This window comes from Bos taurus, chromosome 28 (genome assembly GCF_002263795.3).
Source record: "Bos taurus isolate L1 Dominette 01449 registration number 42190680 breed Hereford chromosome 28, ARS-UCD2.0, whole genome shotgun sequence".
Classification (NCBI taxonomy): Eukaryota; Metazoa; Chordata; class Mammalia; order Artiodactyla; family Bovidae; genus Bos; species Bos taurus.
Window position 1 is genome coordinate 13,201,859 of NC_037355.1, and position 19,836 is coordinate 13,221,694.

Consider the following 19,836-nt stretch of genomic DNA (forward strand, 5'->3'; position numbering starts at 1 on the left):
TGTGCGTAATGAAACATATTTGGAAATCTAAAGGCAAAGAAAGGTCAGAGAAAACGTTTAATGAACGTAGCTAATAAAAGCACATTGATGGAACTTCCTTGGTTGTCCAGTGGCTGAAACTCCATGCTCCCAATGCAGGGGGTTCAGATTCAATCCCTGGTCAGAGAATTAGATTCCTCCATGCTGCAACTGAAGATCTTGCGTGTTGCAGCTAAAACCTGGCACAACCAAATAAATAAATATATATTTTTTTAAAGCTCATTAAGATATACATACATACATACATACAAGTTTATAATAATACCACTTCTTGGACCTTTACTAGGCACTGTGCTAACCGTTTCTACAAATTTAGCTCAGCTAATCCACCAGTATGTCTTTGCAGTAAGTAGGTATTAACTGTAGTTTACATATGATGAAATTGAGGCTCCCAGAAACTAAGCAACTTGTCTCAGGATGGAACCTCTGTTCTTGGTTGTATCAGAAACTCTGTTCTTAAATTATGATCAAATATGGATCTTTTTACCATATTGGGCAAAAAAATCTCATGACAACTTCTGAGTATTTACAATAGAAAAATCTGTGTTTTACTTAGCATAGGGAAATTTTATAGCCTTGATTGCATTTATAGAAATGTTAATTTCTGTTAATTACCTTTAAAACTAGCAAAAATAAAGCCAAAGAGAAAAAAAATTAAACCATATTGATTAGTAAGTGTGGGTTGACAGATACCTTTTTAAAAAAAAAAATTTTTTTTGTTTAGCACCTCTGAAGAGCTATTTGGGACAAAGAGCTGCAGATTTTATCCTTTGGCCCAGGAACTCTCCTAAAACATAAAAAGTAATTTAATATAGGTGTTACAGTTATGCCATCTTAATATCAGAGAAATAAATACCATTCAAATTTTGAATATGTAATGCTACCATTAATAAAAATGTGTTATTGCCTATACAAAATAGTATAAACTTATTAAATCTTGTATACTTAAAGTGATTGAAATAGTTCAGCATGTCATTAGTTTTTCTTTTATGTAATGTACACCATATACTAACTTTAAAAGCATACACATATTAAGAAAAGTGCCTTTCATATACATACAAGCTTTTAAAAGGCACACATGCCTTTGATGAGATATTCACATTGCTACAGGGTATGCACAGCGCAGGATTTTTGCTTTCCTTTCTCTGACCCCTCATTCTCAGTCGCCCTCCAATATCTTTCCAGATATGTATATAAACACACATAAAACCCTTTTAAAGCTAATACTATTTATCATACATGCTGTCTGTGCTTTGCTTTTTTTTCACTTAGTATGCCTTGAATGTGTAAAATAAGTACCATAGTTCAACCTCATTCTTTAAATATCCAGTTATGTAGATACTTAAAATATTTATTGATTTATTTATTCCAGCTTAATTTGATTGCTCTGTTCTGGGTTGTCACAGAGCCTCTGAAGTCACAGTGAAGGCACAATGGTATATGGATTTGTGTGCACGTGTATGAACATTGAAGGAGTAATAGTGGCTTCATTTATCTTGAGTTGACAAAGGGTAGTGCTCTTCTCTGTCACAGTGATTCCCGAAATAATCATTTGATTTAGGCTAGAGCAGGAATTGGCAAGCTTTTTCTATAAAGGACAACACAGTAGACATCTTAGGCTTTGTGGGTCCCAGTTTCTGTTGTAGTTACTGAGTTGGCGGTTGTAGTGCAAGTGCAGTATAGACTATATAAACCAATCAACCTGGCTGCACTCCAGTAGAACTTCAGTGATAAAACAAGTGATAGGCCAGATTTGGCTCATGAGCCATAGTTTGGTGGTGGTCTATTTTGGGTAGCCTCCTTAAGAAATTGTGTCTTCTGTTTTTAGGTTTTGATGCTTATAGATGCCAGCTTTGGGTTTGAAATGGAAACATTTGAATTTCTAAACATCTGCCAAGTACATGGCTTTCCTAAAATTATGGGTGTTCTTACTCACCTGGATTCCTTCAAGCATAATAAGCAACTGAAGAAAACGAAGAAGCGACTAAAACATAGGTTCTGGACGGAAGTCTACCCGGTAGGAAAAGAATTAATTATTGAATACTAACACTGTAATCCTTTGAAAATAGAATAAGTAGGAGAGATTAACAAGCGTCTCTACAGGATCACCTCCTTAGTTTCCTTAATATATCTGTTCATAGTCCCTGAAATATTGCCTTTAGATAGTCTTTGTTCTGGACCTCTTTCTGTGTCATTTGTCTCTGCATTCCTCCTGCACCAGGCAGTGTCTCGCTCTTAGGTATTTTGAATTTGTGATTTAAGAGAATTTATCCAAAGTTTTTCCTTGTTGCGGGACCAGGAACTACAGTGCACACACACTGCCCCTCGTTCCTCTCCGCAATACCACTGTGTCCCATCCGTCATAGAATTTTTTCTGTGCCAGGGAGCCTGTGTTCCTTATGTACCATACTCCAGACACATGCCACTGCTTAACTTGAAACTAAATATATTTGCAGTTCTGTCCTTACAAAGCCCTAACAATATGAATCCTGAGAGAAGCCAGAGAAGTTCTGGAAGCGTTGGCACAGTGGGTTGCTAGAAGTCTCCCTTTCTTAGAATTACTTCTTTAAAGGGCTTTATTTTTGTGCTGTATTGACAAGAATTTGATTTTTTGTTTTTCGTAATATTTAGGGTGCGAAGCTATTTTACCTTTCTGGAATGGTACACGGAGAATACCAAAACCAAGAAATTCACAACCTGGGCCGTTTTATTACAGTTATGAAGTTTAGACCTCTTACGTGGCAAACTTCTCACCCTTATATCCTGGCAGACAGGTAAAAAGTGAATGTAAACTTTTTCCTTCCTGACTCATGTGTTTCAAAGCTAAAAAGTTAGCTTGTTTTGTCTTAATTATTGAAAGTATGGAGAGAAGTATAGTTGATGGAAAATATCTACTGTTTTTGTACCATTACTTATAGATACTATGGCTTCAGGAGTAAAAAAAAAGTATGAAATGTTCAAAAAAATGTGAGGATTTTGAAGGCTATAGGATGTGAGCCCCGTCCTGCTGTTTGAGCCTTAATTCTCAGTGATGCTGTTTTTGGACTGTGGTGCTCCGGTCACTCTGATGTGCTGTGCGCTCTCCTTTCTTTATGCTTTTTTCATATTTTTTTATCAACCTGGAATACCCTTTCTCCACCTACCAAAGTCTAAGCCACACTACAAAACCCAGATCAAAGCTTATCTTCTCCTTATAGGGTTTTTCTGGATTTGTTCTCTACTTTTCCTTAACCCCAGGTACATGTCGTTTCCCATTTCTGGTGTCTCGCTTATGGAATGTGGATCCTGTAGAGCCTAAGAGAGATATAGTCAGGCGTTGCTTCTTTTTCTCTGATAGATGGTGAACTCTGCTCCCTTATTTTTGTATTTTCTATACTTTTCTAAATAATATGTGTAGTGAATTACTGAATGTGAGAATCATTGAAATGTGAAGAGAGTTATAAGAGCTCTGACATTCATTTCTGACATATAATATTGGGTTTGTTTTTCTAGGATGGAAGATTTGACAAACCCAGAAGACATTCGAACAAATACCAAGTGTGACCGGAAGGTGTCTCTTTATGGTTATTTAAGGGGAGCACACTTGAAAAACAAAAGCCAAGTTCACATACCAGGTATCCTTTTGCTGTAAAATATATCTGTAGAACTCTTGGCCTGACTTCAGTTCTCTGTTCAGTGGCTCAGTCATGTTCAACTCTTTGCAACCCCATGGACTACAGCACACCAGGCCTCCCTGTCCATCACCAGCTCCTGGAGCTTGTTCAAACTCACGTCCATTGAGTCGGTGATGCCATCCAACCATCTCATCCTCTGTCATCCCCTTTTCCTCCTGCCTTTAATCTTTCCCAGCATCAGGGTCTTTTCCAGTGAGTCAGTTCTTCACATCAGGCCAAAATATTATAGCTTCAGCTTCAGCATCAGTCCTTCCAATGAATATTCAGGACTGATTTCCTGTAGAATAGACTGGTTGGATCTCTTTGCAGTCCAAGGGACTCTCAAGAGTCTTCTCTTTTGAACCACAGTTCAAAAGAATCAGTTTTCAAGAAAACTGGAAAATGGCCAAACAAGATAAAGCCATCTTGCTGAAGTTTTAAGAGTAACTCAGGTCTATATTGGTCGCCAGAGGTGTTGAGTTGACCACATTTCCTCTACTTTGATGGTGTTGTTCAGCTGGACAGGCACAGTGCTAGTGTCAGGCTCCGCCCTTGTGGTTGAAGCCTTCTGTCTGTGTCATTTCTGCCACCAGTCACTTGTCAGCAAACGCCGACTTTCTGTGTCTGTCTTCCAGGTGTAGGAGATTTTGCTGTGAGTGACGTCAGTTTCCTCCCAGACCCTTGTGCGCTGCCTGAGCAACAGAAGAAGCGCTGTTTAAATGAGAAGGAGAAGTTGGTGTATGCACCTCTCTCTGGAGTTGGTGGTGTGCTGTATGACAAAGATGCTGTCTATGTGGACCTTGGGGGCAGCCATGGCTTCCAGGAATCGGTGAGAAGGAAGTCATGGGAAGTAATGTAGTCAGCTTTTATTTAACGAAGCTTTTTATCTTTATTCATATCTATGGTAAAGGCCACAGTGCATGTTGTAAATGTTCAGAATATGTAAGTACAACAAGCAGAAAGGGAAAGTCATGCTCTCCATACATCCCTGTTGCCAAGACACACCAGGGATCCCATGTCACCCAGTGTGAGCTTTGGAAGCAGTTTAGTGCCTGTACTTCCCATTTCTCCAGCTCTCTTGGTCATTGTCTTCTTTCTGTTTTTCTCTAAACATATACGTATTTACTTAGATTATATTCTAGATGATTATATGCAGATATCATATACATAGTATTTGTGTGTTAGAGAGACAGAGATAGTATTTGTTAGATGCTGACTGTAAATGCTTTTGCAACTTCTGGGAAGCACCTAAGAATATGTGAATCTGTTTTTCCGCATATTTGCTTCAGGCTTTTCATAGCCATGTTGTATTTCATTGTGTAGATAAACTTTGTTTACTGAACCAATCATTGGAGGACTATGGGTCTCAGTCCCAGTGTCCCCCTAGTTTGAGCAATTGAGTATTATAGTGAGTGCCCTCACACATGCAGCTTTGGTCACTGGGAGGGATCTTGTTATGTAGTAAATTCCTTGAATTGCAATGTTTATATCAGAAGATAATATATTTTTAAAAACTAGACTCCAGATTTTTATTTCTTTGTTCTGAAATGAGATTTTTCTGTAATTGCTCTCTATAGCATTGGCAACACAGTATTCAGGTTATTAGATTATTTACTCCATGAACTTTGGAAGAGTTTAATGAGGACAGAGATCAGTTGTAGGCTTTGTTGTAGAAATTCTTTTTTTTGTTTCTTTGAGGCAGTAAGAAAGGTTCTCAGAAACTGTGTTTAAGGTAATTTTGAGAAACTGATTGAAACCAGTGTGTTTTTCTTCAGAATCCTTGCGCGTTCCTCACTTTCCCTTTCTTGGTGACCTTGACAGGAGGAGGTGAGGCCCACTCATGAACTGGTCCAGAGTCTCATTTCTACCCATTCCACTATTGATGCCAAGATGGCTTCAAGTAGAGTGACACTGTTTTCTGATTCCAAACCACTGGGGTCAGAAGATATAGACAACCAAGGGTAAGTGTGCTGTTTTTCTATTCTTAATATTAAAAAAAAAAAACTTTATTATGTAAGATTATATCATACATCATTTTGCCATCATAAAACATTTTGGTGGGAATCATTCCTGGTGGTTTGGTCCTGCTTTGCTTTGTATGTGCTTCTGTTTCTGAGGGCTCTTCATTTATGTAACGATACATGGAAATATTTTCTTGAAATTATATGAAGGATTCAGTTTTCACAGACTCAGAATACTTCTCAAACATTACAAAGCCTTTTCCATGGGTTGTTTTTATTTCTTAGGAGTCCTGAAGCCACTTGACTTTAATTGGCCAAAATAACAGGCAGAGTTCAGGTCTCTGTCTAGAAATCACATACCTTGTCTCTAAAATTTTTACTTAGATTGTGTTGTAATATCTCTTGTGGGTTAATTTGGACTAATATCTGACTTATGTGAGTTATTTTCAGTCTGGGTTGGGAATTTGTACATATCTATACATAGTGGGTATTTTGGTTGTATATAAGGCAGAAAGTGAAGAGGAACTAAAAAGCCTCTTGATGAACGTGAAAGAGGAGAGTGAAAAAGTTGGCTTAAAGCTCAACATTCAGAAAACTAAGATCATGGTGTCTGGCCCCATCACTTCATGGGAAATAGATGGGGAAACAATGGAAACAGTGTCAGACTTTATTTTTTTTGGCTCCAAAATGGTGATTGCAGCCATGAAATTAAAAGACGCTTACTCCTTGGAAGGAAAGTTATGACCAACCTAGATAGCATATTCAAAAGCAGAGATATTACTTTGCCAACAAAGGTCCGTCTAGTCAAGGCTGTGGTTTTTCCAGTGGTCATGTATGGATGTGAGAGTTGGACTGTGAAGAAGGCTGAGCGCCGAAGAATTGATGCTTTTGAACTGTGGTGTTGGAGAAGACTCTTGAGAGTCCCTTGGACTGCAGGGAGATCCAACCAGCCCATTCCGAAGGAGATCAGCCCTGGGCTTTCTTTGGAGGGAATGATGCTGAAGCTGAAACTCCAGTACTTTGGCCACCTCATGAGAAGAGCTGACTCATTGGAAAAGACTCTGATGCTGGGAGGGATTGGGGGCAGGAGGAGAAGGGGACGACAGAGGATGAGATGGCTGGATGGCATCACTGACTTGATAGACGTGGGTTTGGGTGAACTCCGGGAGTTGGTGATGGACAGAGAAGCCTGGCGTGCTGCGATTCATGGGGTCGCAAAGAGTCAGACACGACTGAGCGACTGGACTGAACTGAACTGAAGTAATAGTGATTTATGACTGCTAATAAAAATTAGTCTGAAAATGATTGAGATTATCTACTTTATAACTTACTATATATATATATACAAAAACAGGAAAACATTTTTAGAAAAAGATCGTCAGCTGCCCTCTAACTCAGTTCAGTTCAGTTCAGTCACTCAGTCATGTCCGACTCTTTGTGACCCCATGAATCGCAGCATGCCAGGCTTCCCTGTCGATCACCAACTCCCAGAGTTTACTCAAACTCAGGTCCATCGAGTCAGTGATGCCATCCAGCCATCTCCTCCTCTGTCGTCCCCTTCTCCTCCTGCCCCCAATCCCTCCCACCATCAGAGTCTTTTCCAATGAGTCAGCTCTTCACATGAGGTGGCCAAAGTATTGGAGTTTCAGCTTTAGCATTAGTCCTTCCAATGAACACCCAGGACTGATCTCCTTTAGGATGGACTGGTTGGATCTCCTTGCAGTCCAAGGGACTCTCAGAGTCTTCTCCAACACCACAGGTATATTGTGGTAGTTAAATTCAGTGTGTCTGCCAGTTTGGAGAAATCCGTTTCCTAATATCTCATAGGAGTTATGATGATTAAACACAGTAGTGCCCATGCACTACTTAGCATGGTGCCTGACAGTTAGGAAGGATCACTAAAAGATCCCTGCTATTATGATCATTATTATTATCTTTTACCATTTTTGAACATTCCTCTAATCATTCTTGTGTACATGGATACTTTAAGATAGTTACAGTTAGTTATAAAACATGTAGAATTCTTGTATCTAATTGTAAGCACTTGCTTTTTCTATACATTCTCTTTATATAGTCATCATTTTGTTATTGATGTATTCTAACTTACCCATTTTCATTTAGTACAATTTTTAATATTTTTCTAATTGATTTTTTTTCACAGTTTTATATAATGCTGCTACATTAAATAGCTTGATAGTTTTTTATTTCTTACCCCAATTTTGGCATCTTGATTCTTCTTTATCAATTATTGTATTGGTATTTTCAAAATGGCAGTATTTGTCATCTGTTACTGCTTCTATGTTTTTTAGCTGGCATTCTTTGACACAGAACTTTCACCTTTTTATTTTAGTATCACAATTGAATAATGGGGTTTCAAAGGGGAATTTCCCAGCAGTCTAGTGGTTAGGACTTGGTGCTTTTACTGCTGGGGCCTGGGTTTGATCCCTGGTTTGGAAACTAAGATCCCTCAACCTGTGGGGGCAGCCCCCCAAATAAAAAATCTACTTGTTATTATGCGATTACTATCATTATTGCTTGTGATGCCTTTATTGCCCCTTCAGTCTGTCTTCTGTGTCCTTTTGGCATGTTCCTGTTAGTGCCAGAGCACATCTTGCTTTCTAATAATAGGATATTTCAGGCTTGCTTTGTACTTTCCCTGCCTTGGACCTGGAGTCAGTTATTTCCCTGAGGATCATCTGTTTCAAGCTTGGAAATAATGGGTTTTCTAAAAGATCTATTAAGCGCCCACTTCCCTTTTGAGCCATTTCTTTATAAAATTAGACTTTTTTTTTTAAAATGAAAGTTATTTCTCTATTTTCTCTGTAAGTTCTTTTGAAGAGTGGTACTACATAAATATACATGAGTTTGCATATGACTATAACTATTCCAGTATTTATCAAATCATTCCATTATATCTTGTGTCATTAAAACCATTTCTTGACATTTTTTTCTGTTTCTTTGCATATTTATTGACCTGCCATCTCTGGCGTAGCTGATTATTGTACAAATAGAATTATTTTGCATTTTTTTGTTCATATAGGCAGTGGATGCCAAAAGAGGAAAAGCAGGTGGATTTGAAAACTGGTCGAGTGCGTCGGAAAGCCATTTTTGGAGATGAAGAAGAAGATGAGTCTGGAGAGAGTGATGATGAAGATGATGAAATGTCTGATGGTGACAGATTGGAAAATAGCTATAGTGATGATGAAACAGAAGAGGGGCAAGATGCTGAAGTGACTGATAAACAGTATATGTCTGGTAAAGGTATAAAACGGCAAAAACTTGAGACGGAAGAAGACTTTGAGGTGGATTTGCCAGCGTTTGCTGACAGTGATGATGACCTTGAGAGGAGCTCAGTGGAAGAAGAAGCAGAGGAAGCTGATGAAAGCAGTGAAGAAGAGGATTCCACTGCAGAGGAAGAGAGGGATATTTTAGAATCTGAGGCTGTTAGAGAAGGTGGTAAGCCAGAACTGTTACAAACTGATGATTCAAGTGATAGTTTGAATATGGAGAAGTCTTTGACAAGGAAAAAAGCAACTTTCACCACTTCAGATTCAGGTCATTGCACAGCTGAAGAGGCGTTTGCATCTGAAGATGAACCTGAAGGAAATTCCTCTCTCAGTACAGAGGAGGAGGATTCAGAAAATGAAGAGGCTATTGGGAAAAAGTTTCCAAAACCTTCTCAAGTTGTCAGTAGTCAGAAACTGGGATCAGGGAACTTAATTGATGAGACCAGTGATATAGAAGACTTACTCAAAGAAGAAGAAGATTATAAGGAAGAAAATAACTATTCCACAGAAACTTCAGGTATGCTTAAATTTATTTAACTGCCATTGTAAACTTGGCACTGAAAGGGTTCTACAGATAGAATGTCTACATTTGAGTTTCAGCTGTTTTGGAGATTTTGTTAACTGTTCAAATATTATAACTCATAAAAGGTTTTCAGGATGAATGAGCAATGAGCACGAAGCATAGGGACAGATAAACAGACTTAACTGGATGTCTGTGTTGTCTTTTCAGGTGCCCTCAAGTGGAAGGAAGACCTTTCCAGGAAGGCAGCTGAGGCCTTTCTGAGGCAGCAGCAAACAACTCCAAACCTTCGAAAGCTTATTTATGGGACAGGTAAAAGAGCTCATTCTAATCTTTTAAACTGTTTTCTGAAAAGGAGATGAGATTGGTTAGAGGATTTCTGTCATACTTTTGACATCCATAAGATATTCCTGGGTGTCATATTTTATGTTTGGCAGATGTTTTTAATCTTCAGCTGATGAGGACTGTAAATCAGTCATACAAAGTAGATTTACGGGTTTGCCATAAAACAAAACTTTTGATAAGAATACTCTTCTGTTATGTCATTTTGTACCCCCTGTAGAAAATCCTTCATGGGAATTTTTTGTAGAATTTAGTAGCAGAAAAAATTCTCTAAAGGTGTTTTTTTTGCTCTCTGAGAATGAGTGCTCTGTATAACTCATTCTGTTTTTTCCTTTTACCCTTCTCTGATCTAATTTGTATATATGTTCTTTATGGAAAGAGCTTGACTCAGTAATGCAAAAGACAAAGTGGTGAACCTGATATTGCAGTTCCTATTTACTATATGATTAGAACAAAGCCAAAGAGTATATGTGACCTAGGAGCTTTGAATTGGGTTGGTGTTTAATGATTTCTGTTCAAGTTTTGCCTGAGTAATCTTAGTGATTAGAGACTCAATGCTCTTAAAGAGAAACTCTTTATGATATTTGAAAGCTCTGTCTTTAAACGTCCCCTCCCTGCCCCAACCCTCAGTATTCTCCCTCCAGACTACATGCTGAGCAGAAGTTTCCTGGCCTTTCTGTGTCTGTGGCTGATGTGCTTAGGGGCATCACCATATCTACCGCAAAGAGGGAACCTCAGTGCCAGGTCCTCTAGTGGGTAGATTTGTTCTCACCTTTCTGTCATGGTGATTTCTTCAGTGACAGAGGATAACGAAGAAGAAGATGGTGATAATGGAGAAGAGCTTGGAGGGTTGTTTCGTGTCAGCCAGCCTGCCAGCGAGTGTAAGCACAAGGCTGACTCTTTGGACTGCTCCAGATTTCATGTAGAGGCGCCCCATGATTGGGATTTAGAGGAGGTAAGGCTGAATATGAATAGCGTATTTGACTTACAGAGAATTCAGGAATTGTTCTAAAAGATTATATAATTTCAAAATTGCCTACCTGTTATTAGGCTTATTTTTATAATATAACAGAGGACATTTCTCCAGATATTGGAATGAGTATTTCATGCATCCTAAGCAATACTATGTTCTGAGTTTAGTCAGACCATATACATGTGTTAATGGAACAAAGGAGAATGGTTAGCTCTTAGTGTGGATAGTATTATTAATCTTTATTTCGAAGTGTTGCATGTAGGTTTTCATACATGTGAGATATTTTGTATTTTATAACTAGGAGATGTATAATATCCTTGAGTTAACATTTAGAATTTCTACTATTTATAAGGAAACAGATATCCATAACACTGGTAAATTTTCATCTCCCACTCATCACTGTCTAGTCACAGAATTCATTCAGTTCTCAGACTTTCAAGGTTTAATCCCATCTTAGACCTCTTGCCTTCTATTTTCTGTTCTGGAATGTTCTGACATTTCCGTGGCTGGCTTCTTTTGATCATTCAGTTTAGTTGAAATGTCAGGGAGGGCCAGTCACTGTCAATTATCTGTTTTAATTTATTTTATATAATCCTTTTTTGGAGGGGGGGCAAAATTTAATACAGATTATAGAAAAACCACATAAAGTAATTGTTTGACTTAATGGCTGACTGGGTGAGTACCTCTGTAGCCACCATGTGTCCATCCTAGTCACAGTCCACTCTTCTCTACGGAAGAGGGATAATAAAATGATCTGTGAAGAACCATCCTGTGTGGCTACTTGTGGCTATTGAGCACTTTAAATGTGGCTACTGAGACAGAAGAACTAAAATTTTGTTTGTTTTGTTTGATCTTAATTAGAATTTAAATAACCACATGTTATAGCTACCCTCTGGACAACACGTCTCACTGTGTTTTTGTTGTTCCTTGTTTGGTATCATATCTAGGAAACCATTGTCAAATCCAGAATCATAAAAATTGACTCCTATGATTTTGGGTTAGAGTTTTATAGTTTAACTCTTACATTTAAGTCTTTGATACATTTTGAATTAATTTTTGAATTTGGTGTGAGATGAGCCCAACTTCATTCTTTTGCATGTGAATATCTAGCTGTCCTAGCCCCATCTTTTGAAGTCTGTTTTCTCTTCCATTGACTTGTCCTAAAACCCTGGATGAAAATCACTTGACCTTAATACATGGGTTTACTTGTGAATTCTTAATTATATTCCATGTATCTATCCAACTATCCTTGTGCCAGTATCATAGTATTTTGATTATCATTTCATTGTAAGTTTTGAAATTAGGAAGTGAATCTCCTGACTTCGTTCTTTTTCAAGAATATTTTTTCTTTACTGCATCCTTTGGATTTTCTGTATGTTAGAATCAACTTTTCCATTTCTACAAAGAAACCAGCTGGGATAAGAATTGCTTTCGATCTGTATTTTGGGTAGTATCAATACCTTAACAATATTGTCTTCTAATGTGTTAACACAGGATGCCTTTCCATTTATTTAAATATTTTCTGTGAATAATGTTTTGTAGTTATCAGAGTGTCAGCTTTGCACTTTTGTTTAATTTATTCCTTGTGTTCTTTTTTTAAAAAAATCCTTACTTATTGGGCTGCATCTGGTCTTGATTACAGCATGTGGGATCTTTGTTGTGGTGTGCAGGCTCTAGAGCACGCGGGCTCAGTGGTTGCGGTGCTGATAGTTTTTCTGTGGATTCCTCAGGGTTTTCCATATGTAAAATCATACCACCTGCAAATAGAAATAGTTATTCTTTCTGAACTGGATTCCTTTTATTTCAATTTCTTGCCTAATGGCCCTGACTAGAACATCTAGTACAATGTTGGATAGAAGTGGTGAGAGGAGACATCCTTATCTTACTCCTGATCTTAGAGGGAAAGTTTTCTCAGTCTTTCATTGTTAAGTATGATGTTAGCTATGGGTTTTTTAAAGGATGCCCTTTATCAGATTTAGGAAGTTCCCGTCTAAGTTGTTGAGTGTTTTTTATCATGGAGGGTCTGTTTTTGAAAATTTATTTGATCCCTGGTTTCCATAAGTCAGTTGTTAAGCTTCATGACAGCAAGGATCTTCTTAGAACAGTTTGTCATTCAGTGCCTGCAAAGCTTCTTGGCATAGAATAGATGTTCAGTAATAATTAGTGAGTGAGTGTAGACATGAAGGGATGAGTGAATGCACAGACTTGCTTTTGCAACCATTGTAATCATACTAGCTTCGAGGCTACTTTTTCTTTTTTTTGGAGGGCGCCACTCCATGTGGCATGTGGGATCTTAGTTACTTGACCAAGGATTGAACCTGTACACCTTGCAGTAGAAGTGCAGAGTCTTGACCACTGAACTACCAGGGAAGTCCCCCAAGGCTACTCCTAGAGAGTGGGGTTATATATGAAAAACATGAATCATGGTCAAAATGTTATGTGAAGATTTGAGCCCTTGGCAGTGAGGGCCGTGTGCTGTCTTAGGTCAGGTTCCCTAGGAAGCACTCTGAAACACAGAGTTGTGTACAAGTTTTAGTCTATATTTGAGAAGTGCACCTGGCATCCACTGCATGTATATACTGGATGATCTGGCAGATCTGGGACTGAGAGCCTCAGTACTTCTTTGCAGTGTTGTACTGATACAAGACATTTTGTCTTTGTTAGAGTATTGGCTAGAGGAATTAGGTTTTCAAACAGCCACGATAAGTACAGATTAATGAATTGTTAAATGTCTGATTGTTTACTTATGAAGTCACTAGGCAGATAGTATTTCCCTATCCACTGTTAATGCTATGATATATATGTTTTTATCTGTTATTATACTATCTACGTCAAAGTTTGGAATGAAAATATCCATAGAATTAAAATGAATATATCTGTAGAAGTATCTTGAAAAATATTTAAAGGCTACTGTTTCTAAAAGTGGTTATTTATTGAATGATTGGAGCCTGTCAACTGAGTGCTGACTTTTCTGTATAAGGTTATGAACAGTATCAGAGATTGCTTTGTGACTGGGAAGTGGGAAGAGGATAAAGATGCAGCCAAGATCTTAGCAGAAGATGGTAAGTAAAGTACTGTATTCTTCAGAGAAGACTGCCTTCTCTATGTCTTATTTTCGTCCATGTCTTTAATAGTCAAGTTGAAGATGCTAGTCAACTGTGAAGTGCTTTGGGCATCTCCTTTGCTTGGTTCTGCCTGGATGCATATTGTGTCTAAGGTGGAAGAGGAGAGTCTCATGGCCAATGGAATTCCCCCTTGCTGATAACCCCTGGGCACCTGCTGTATCTCAGGGGAGGAAAGGAGATTCAAGCTCTTTGGGAAAGTGAGCACTTTCCTTCATCACTTACTGTCAGTGGGATTCCTGATTTATCTGGATTGCTGGTGAGATCTAGCTCAGTCTGAGGCAAGAATGAGCCTGTCTGGGCTGCCTTCTCTTGCTGCTTGGCAGTTGGGAAACACTGGCATTAAGTTGCTTTTCTGTGGGTTGTGGTATAGGGAGACACAGGCCACTATGTCATTCCTCTGCTCCTGGGGACTCTCACCAACCCATCTTTGTCTTTCCACCTTTGAGAGTTCTCCTTTGGTTATCCCTTGTGCTCTTGCATCATTTCTGGAGTTGATGGTTATACACAGTCAGGAGGAACAGAGGAAATATGTCTATACCATCTTTTCCAGATTAGAAAGCCTTGGTGATTATTTTCATTGTAACTATATAAACAAGAGAATTAAAATCTTCATGATACTGAATCTTCCTTTCCAAACACATGGTAGTCGATTTGTTCAGTAGATAATACCTTCTCATTGAGCCATGTTGAAGAAGTTGGTTAAGGAACTTAGAGCAGTGCTTAGTATGTGAAGCACTTAAAAGCATCAGATAAGGTTATTCCATGTGTCCTTTAAAAAGCATATTAAAACTTTCAGCATTTTTTGAATGAAGTTCCAGCACATTTCTTGTTTAGATTAGTCCTAAGTATTTTATCCTTTTTTATTTTTATTACAAATGAAATCTTCCCATCTTTTGTATCTCTTCTGGTCCTTTTCCTTTATGTTACATGAAAATATTTTGATACCTTTCTAAATGATGCCTCCCAAAGTTTAACTTCTCTGTTTCTTTTAAGGGTAGGATCCATAACTAAACTTAGAGCTCTAAAAATGAACGAATGAACACTTCTTCTGGGCTCGATATCCTTTTGGTTACTACTGTTACTCTCAATGCTGTGTTTTATGTAATCTGAGATTTTCCCTGGGCTTCCCTGGTGGTTCAGTGGTGAAGAATCCATCTGCTAATGCAGGAGATTTGGTCTTGATCCCTGAGTTGAGAAGATCTTCTGGAGAAGGAAATGGCAACCCACTCCAGTATTCTTGCCTGGGAAATCCCATGGACAGAAGAGCCTTGCGGGCTACAGTCCATGGGGTCACAGAAGAGTCAGACACAATTTAGTGACTAAAGAATAACACAACAACAAGATTTTCCCTAGGTATATCATATGGTTGTACTGTGTTAATCTTATATTGAGACTCCTTCACATGTGTTGTTATCATGACAGGGATTTTCAAGTCACTCTTTGAACTTTTGGTTTGGGGACTGATGTACATGGCCATGCTTGCTACCTCTGTATGCTTCTCTACTGCAGAATATCTATCACTAATCCTGGGAAAATAGCTCTTGGCTAAGTGGGATTTTGAAGTAAAATATGGAAAAGTGGATTAAGTTCATTTACTTAACCTAAATAGGTGATGAAATACAAAATTTGACAAGAAAAAGAAGGCTGTGTAAATGCAGGATTCTTTAGGGGTAGGTAGCTATACGAACAATGAAAATGAAGTTTGAGATGCAGAGCAACTAAACACTCTTACTGCTAGGTGGTGCTAGAGTGTCACATGCAGGGGAGTTATTTGAATGTTCTTTTCCCAGAGGAACTCTATGGTGACTTTGAAGACCTGGAAACCGGGGACGTGCACAAAGGAAAACCAGGCCCAGATACTCAGGTATGACTTGGCCGTGGCTCGCTGTCAGCCACTGGCCCTGCCTTGATCTGTGGTCGGTACGTTCTGCAGGAGGCCCCATATTGAGAAACACAAATCTTGCTTATCTGTGTAGATTACAGACTGGATGAATTTCTTCCTAAAAGTGAAGTGGGTGAGAACAGAGTAAAAAATGTTGGTTTATTTGTTATCCTTGATTCCTTGAGTTTTTTGAGTGATACTTGTTATCTCTTCTTGTTATGATTCTTCAGTCATTGAAAGTTTTAGCTCCTGGGTCACTGTAATTTGTCATCATTTTCCTCTTCTTACACTAAGTGCCGTTTTAAAAAAACGAATTCCCTGTTCTCCCTAGTATTTTTAGAGAAGTTCCTGGGAGCATTTGGGTTGGGGATGCTTGCTGTTACTTCTATTCATGTTTGGCAGTCCCAGCCATATTAAGGAATTGCAGTTCATTGTAATGGAGTTGTCTAAATGTCTCTTGTTGCAGTGCATGTTATTTAGAGCCAAAGGCTTTGTTTTATTTTGTTTTCATGATGGGCATAACTATGATTTTTGCAGCTCAAATAGAACTCTTAAAATCTGCCTTAGTATTTAATATGTAAAGAAAAGGTCTCCACAAATTTTCACAAAATTTACTCTTCTGGAAATTTAAGATTGAAGATGTGGAGGAAGAAGTTAAAGAAGAAATTGACCCCAGTGCAGAGGAAAGTGCCAAGAAAAAGCATTTAGATAAAAAGAGAAAATTGAAGGAGATGTTTGATGCAGAATATGATGAAGGAGAAAGCACATACTTTGATGATCTTAAAGGAGAAATGCAGAAACAAGCACAGGTGAGAAAACTCAGTTCCTATCAGCCTCATTTCAAGGTTGTAGTAGTGATGTGAATATGTAACTTTGTTTAGGTCTCTGCTCCGTGACCGGCATCTGGGCCTCTTGTTTGCACTTCTAGGTCGAGATGCAAATGAGTGTGTTTATTCATGCAGTCATCTAATTATGTCTTCAGTCAGACATTCACCAGAATTATATCCGTATCTATTTTGTACCAAGCATTATATGTTGAGGAGGCAGAAATGGCTGAGACATGGCCTCCATTTTTGAGGATCTCACAATGTGGTGATTTGAGACAGTGTGTTTTGATTACTGCTCCCTGGAGTGATGATTGAATATTTTGAATGGGCATGTGATTCTTGGCCTTGTGTGGCTTATGCACATACCAGTGCTCTCCAGGGAAGATTTTCTGAAAACCCTCCTTGATCAGAGTTCAAAGGATACTTTGAATGTAAGGTCAGATACAGAGGTAAAGGGAGGATGTAGAATGCTGGAGATGGTCTTTCTCTGCTGTCTAGGGATGCTGAGCAGGCTGTTGAGTTGATGAACTCTAAAGTTAGAGACACAAAGATGTGTACATAGTTGATGGTGAGTGTTTAAGTTATGCTTTGACAGATGGGGCCACCAAGAATCCCTGTAAACTGGAGCACACCTTAATATGTCTTAAGCAGATTAAGTATATGATGATTTATTAGGGAGTTTTCTGGTGGTCCAGTGGTTAAGAATCCGTCTTCCAGGGCAGGGGTTGCAGGTTTGCTCCCTGGTCAGGGATCAAAAATCCCACATGCCACAGGGGAACTAAGCCTGCATGCTGCAACTAAGACCCAGTGCAGCCTTATAAATAAATATTTTTAAAAGTATGCGATTTCTGAAGATGCAGTTGAAGGATTTGCTCAACCTAGTCCTTTATTTAGTCAAAGAAGTATGGTTAGTCATTAACGTAGTGATTCCTACTGGGTATTCACCTTTGATAGAAGTGACTAGGGAAGTGTAAGGCTGCTGCTGCTGCTAAGTCGCTTCAGTCGTGTCCGACCCTGTGCGACCCCATAGACGGCAGCCCACCAGGCTCCCCTGTCCCTGGGATTCTCCAGGCAAGAACACTGGAGTGGGTTGCCATTTCCTTCTCCAATGCATGCAAGTAAAAAGTGAAAGTGAAGTCGCTCAGTCGTGTCCGACTCTTCGCGACCCCATGGACGGCAGCCCACCAGGCTCCTCTGTCCATGGGATTTTCCAGGCAAGAGTAATGGAGTGGGATGCCATTGCATTCTCCAAAGTGTAAGGCTAGTTCTGTTTAAAATCACCTGGAACATTGTGGGTCATTTATAAAGAACTTTGAATGTGAGATGTACAAGGGGAAATAAGGATGACTTACTTTAAGGACTGGGTTGTCATAAGTAAGATAGAAAAGCCTTTCACTGGTGTCAGTCTACCAAGGAAGATGAAGTTGGGATTGGTTAGGTTTGAGATACTTTTTGGACAAGAGCGGTGTCAGGTGGTCAATGAGGAGAGCTGTTGGGGTCCAGGGACTGAGATGTGCTGTCCTCAGCATCTGGGTGCTTTTTAAAGTTATGAGATGGGTGGAGTGACCTGGGGAGTGAGTGTAGGGGCAGGAAAGGAGAAGACTGAGACTGACCCCAGGTACTCTGTGTGGCTGGGCAGAGAGGATGAAGCAGCAGTGGGGACTGAGCAGCACTCAGGAGATAGAAGAACTCTAAGAGGACATGAGGTACACGGGAAACCACTGTAGATGGAAGTGATAAATTGTTTCAGATCCTGCTGATGTATTAATTTTGGTGAAGACAGAATTGACCACTAGATTGTGAGGCCTTTAGTGACTTTGACAAGCATTTCAATGGAGTGTTGGTTAAAGTCTAATTTTAGAGCATTTAAGGGGATAGGAGTGGCATAACTGGAACCAGCCTTTAGAACACATCTGTGGAATTTTGCTTCAAAGGTAAGTGGATAAATGGGGCAATAGTTATAGGAAGTGAAGTCAAAATGTTTTAAGATGAGAGAAATAACAGGCAAGATTTGTTGGAATAAAGTCCAACAAGAGTACATGATCTAGGGTGCAAGTAAAGGTTGGGATTAAATTGAGGCATGGACAGTCTCTTAACAGCTGCCTAGCAGAGCTTCCTGTGATAATGGAATGCCACATGTTGATACTGACCTCTTGAAATATGGCTACTGTGAATGACAACTTAAATTTTATTTAGTTTTGATTAATTTCAATTTAAATAGCCATGTGTTCCTACCATATTGAATAGTGCAGAGCTACAAGGCTGAATATGGGTATAAACCCTGGTAGAAGGGCTAATTAGAAGTTCTTTTACATTGCTTAAATTTTGAGTGAATTAGGAGACAGTCAACAGTTGAGAATGGAGATGAGGAAGGAGATACTGATTGATGAAACGAGAAGTGTGAAATAATTGGAGAGTAAAAAGACAATGTGTGGATGAAAAAGTTCAGGGTGTGTGTCAACCAACATTAAGGGCTTCCTTCAGAGTTGTTTGTATTTGCTGTGCTATAGCTTGGAGCACCAGAGAAGACAGTTGGGACATATCCTCAGCAAACTATAAAGATAAAACATACACTATTTTTAACTAGTATAAAGCCTAAGTAATTCTGTTCATGATTGCTTTATTTAGAAATTGGCTTTTTTTTTTAATGTTAATCTTACATTTAGTAAAGATAACAGCCTTGTGGATTTTTAATTGTTTTCTTTTTCCCCCTCTCACGTATATAGCTTAACCGGGCAGAATTTGAAGATCAAGAAGATGAAGCCAGAGTTCAGTATGAGGGTTTTCGACCTGGGATGTATGTCCGAATTGAGATAGAAAATGTCCCCTGTGAATTTGTGCTTAACTTTGACCCTCATTACCCAATTATTTTGGGTGGTCTGGGCAATAGTGAGGGCAATGTTGGATATGTACAGGTAGGTACCCTTTGCTGCATACTTAACAGCTGAGGTTCTTTGGTCATACTTGAGGCAATAATCTTACTGAAATCTCTTCTCCCCTCAGATGCGTCTGAAGAAACATCGTTGGTATAAGAAAATCCTCAAGTCCCGAGATCCAATCATTTTTTCTGTAGGGTGGAGGAGGTTTCAAACCATCCCACTTTATTATATTGAAGACCACAATGGAAGACAGAGGCTTCTAAAATATACCCCACAGCACATGCATTGTGGAGCAACCTTTTGGGGTAAAAACAGATTAGAATAGACTTCTTTATAGGTTAATTTAGA

At 38.9% G+C, this 19,836-nt stretch overlaps 1 protein-coding gene across 6 annotated transcripts in view; it reads left to right on the plus strand.

Annotated features, from left to right (window-relative positions):
- Window positions 1-19,836, plus strand: part of BMS1 (BMS1 ribosome biogenesis factor) — a 32,206-nt gene that overhangs the window by 4,079 nt on the left and 8,291 nt on the right. For 5 of the 6 annotated variants that reach the window (XM_005226258.5, XM_015460947.3, XM_005226257.5 and 2 more), the window contains exons 5-17: window positions 1,868-2,056; window positions 2,671-2,813; window positions 3,532-3,653; window positions 4,328-4,521; window positions 5,514-5,653; window positions 8,694-9,457; window positions 9,671-9,772; window positions 10,600-10,757; window positions 13,756-13,837; window positions 15,691-15,764; window positions 16,415-16,591; window positions 19,336-19,524; window positions 19,613-19,793. In XM_005226258.5, coding sequence (XP_005226315.1) covers window positions 1,868-2,056; window positions 2,671-2,813; window positions 3,532-3,653; window positions 4,328-4,521; window positions 5,514-5,653; window positions 8,694-9,457; window positions 9,671-9,772; window positions 10,600-10,757; window positions 13,756-13,837; window positions 15,691-15,764; window positions 16,415-16,591; window positions 19,336-19,524; window positions 19,613-19,793 — 2,515 coding nt within the window. The remainder of the gene's footprint in view (window positions 1-1,867; window positions 2,057-2,670; window positions 2,814-3,531; window positions 3,654-4,327; window positions 4,522-5,513; window positions 5,654-8,693; window positions 9,458-9,670; window positions 9,773-10,599; window positions 10,758-13,755; window positions 13,838-15,690; window positions 15,765-16,414; window positions 16,592-19,335; window positions 19,525-19,612; window positions 19,794-19,836) is intronic. The other variant, NM_001206147.1, reaches the window with a different exon arrangement.